This window comes from Pieris napi, chromosome 23 (assembly GCF_905475465.1).
Source record: "Pieris napi chromosome 23, ilPieNapi1.2, whole genome shotgun sequence".
NCBI classification, from domain to species: Eukaryota; Metazoa; Arthropoda; class Insecta; order Lepidoptera; family Pieridae; genus Pieris; species Pieris napi.
The window spans coordinates 1,802,483-1,805,314 of NC_062256.1; the positions used below are offsets into that span (position 1 = coordinate 1,802,483).

General features: G+C 37.1%; 1 protein-coding gene across 1 annotated transcript; it reads right to left on the bottom strand.

Moving 5' to 3' along the window:
* Nucleotides 1-291: 291 nt before the first annotated feature.
* LOC125061495 lies at nt 292-2,568 on the bottom strand. Its single transcript, XM_047666968.1, has one exon. It carries the CDS (start codon nt 1,900-1,902, stop codon nt 541-543), a length of 1,362 nt encoding a protein of 453 aa, XP_047522924.1. The 5' UTR covers nt 1,903-2,568; the 3' UTR covers nt 292-540.
* Between the last annotated feature and the right edge of the window lie 264 nt (nt 2,569-2,832).

A 2,832-nucleotide genomic window follows, 5' to 3' on the forward strand; every position in this document is an offset into this window, starting at 1 on the left:
TTGTAGAGGGGGGGGGGGATGGGCTCCGGGAATCTCTCTCACCGCACGAAACGCGAGTACAAGAAAGCGAACCTTTTGCATCACTTCACGCCGGTTTTCTGAGAGACAGTGGTACTGCTCCGGTCATGCCTGCCCATTTGGCTGAAGCCCGAAGGCAACAGCATGGCACTCCCACTATTAAAAGTTGTCCTATGACATGGGCCTCTCTGAGTAATTTCTCGTACAGGTAAATTAGCTTGGAGAAATTTTTGCGTTTGTAGTAGTGTATGGTCAGCAAATAAAAAAAAAAACAACATTTTATTTTTAGTTTTTATTTTTTTAAAGGTAATATACGTTTGTGGCTGGAGCACACCAAATGCGTACACGTCTACGCATACGCACTACGTACTAATACGGACGTGAAAATGTGTATCCACTGCATTGTAATCTATGGAACTGTATGAGGCAGATAAGCCAGTTCCAAATATTACAAGCAGTGAATGCCGGTTTTCACTTCAGTGAAGACGTGTATGAATTAGGTGTTCTCCGGCCATAAATGTTTTATTCTAATAATTCATCAACCCCAGGCATATCACAATCATCCCCATCCTCGCTTTCATCAGATGAATTATTTAAATTAATTATGATTCGTTCTGATATTGTGTCTAAAGCTGCGTCTCTACCCTGATATTTGTTTTCCTCCTCAATAGCATGCAGACAAACTTTTCTCCATTCCTCTACAGTTATGGCGTTCATTTTTTCTTCAGCTAATGACATTATAACCTTCATATTCATTGCGACATTCTTTTTTGCGACATATGTTTTCACTATCCCCCATATATTTTCTATAGGATTAAACTCCGGATGGTATGGTGGTAAACGCAGCACAGTATGACCGTGCTGTCGTAATATTTCGTCTATCTTGTACTCTACAAATCTCGCCTTGTTTTGCAGAATCAGTTCATATAATTGAGGCTTAAGCAACGTGGATGAATGCTCAATGTTTCGCAATGTCAGCCAGTCAATCATTTGCTGTTTTCTAGAATTACTATTCGGTGCAGGATTTTGTATTGAGTTATGATATGGTGCGTTGTCAACAACAACAACACTATTTGGTTGTAAGTTGGGTATTAATTGAGTTTGAATCCACCTTGAATAGTTGTCATAGTTCATATTGTCGTGGTAATCTCCACTTTTTTGGTTGGCTTTAAACATAAGCAATGCATTTGGTATAAAGCCATCCATACCACCGGCATGAACAATGATTAAGCGGTTGCCTTTCGATATATGTTGCTTCAAACCTGAAGTGCTTCCATCTGACCAAGATTTCGAGAGGGTATGTGATGTATGTATATATGTTTCGTCGGTGTAAACAATTGGTCGGCGTTGTTCACGATATTCAGCAATTTTCATCAAATAATTAATTCGCAAGTATCTAATTTCGTGTTTTTCCATAAGAAGTTTCCGGTTATCTTCTGTTTGCTTCCAATTAAAACCTAATGACATGACGTGTTTTCGTAACGTGCTGACACAACCTTTATAATCGATATCTTCTTTTAATTTTGCGTGCAAAGTTTTCAAAGTGGGAATTTCTTTATTTGTGATGTGGAAGTCATGAATTGTTCTTCTGATAACTTGCTGATCAAAGTTATCGATTACTATTGTAGGTTTACGATTCGGTTTCTTTTTAGGAGATTTAAATGTTACTTCCTGATCTGAAGGTCGACATTTGCTTTCTGATACTACCTTTCTGACGGATGCTATTGAAATTCCCGTTGATTTAGCAACTAATTGAGTGGGAGTCATAATACTGCTCGGGTTGTTATTACACTCATTTTCGAAATATTTGTACAAACAGTACAAAACTTCTTTAGTTTGAGAAGTCAAAGGCTTGCCTCGACCATGTTTTAACACTGGAGCCATTTTTAATTAACAATATAAAGTTGCAACACTTACACACAAATTAAACACTTCAACAAATATTATAACAATAATAACAAACAATAACAACAATCAACAAATACAAAATTTAACAATTAACGTAATAATTATAATTTTTGAATGAAATGTGTGCTTTATGTTCTAACAGTACCAAGCGACTGACGCCGGACTGCACGTGGCACCTGCGGACAGCGTAAACTGGTTTATTCTGGTTTTGTGCGTGTTTCCACTTTCCACTATCAAGTGACGATTTTTTGCTTTAGATTGAAATATCTCGGAAACGGTGCGTCCTAGGCCAAAAATAAATTTTGACCCCCCCGTAGACCCCCCGGAGTTTTAAAAACCTAGATGAAAGGAAAAAAAAATATATATCGGTCTCTCCTCTTTGAAGTTTCACTTCTATCGTGTGTGAATCGCGCACACACCTTTTTTTTATAAAGTCAAAACCTTTTTTTTTAAATAAAAACTTGTTTTTATTGATAACAAAAATCAGAGTGTTGCTAGGGATAAGTATAATATTAAATAGTAATGTTAGGATATCGAAACATTTTTGTATAGGCCAGAACGATATAGTGGAAACGCGCTCTAAGATCTGAGTAATATACACACCACTACATATGCAAAAATTTCTCGAGACTAATTTCACTGTATATCCCGAGCTGATAATCTCCATCCGATAGGTAAATAATGCTCCCATCCCATACTCTGTCTTCTTCTGTTTATAGAATACCAATCTACAATATCCCTCATCCACTTTGCCAGGTTGGTCCCAATAGTGTGTCCCATCCAAATCATTGTTTTGAGGTCAGGTCTTTAATTCTATTTCAATTTTTACATACTCCAGCGGTCTTTTAGAAATAAATGACCGTGATTTTTCCTTGACTTGCGCGAAATTCATTTTTCTGAAGCTTT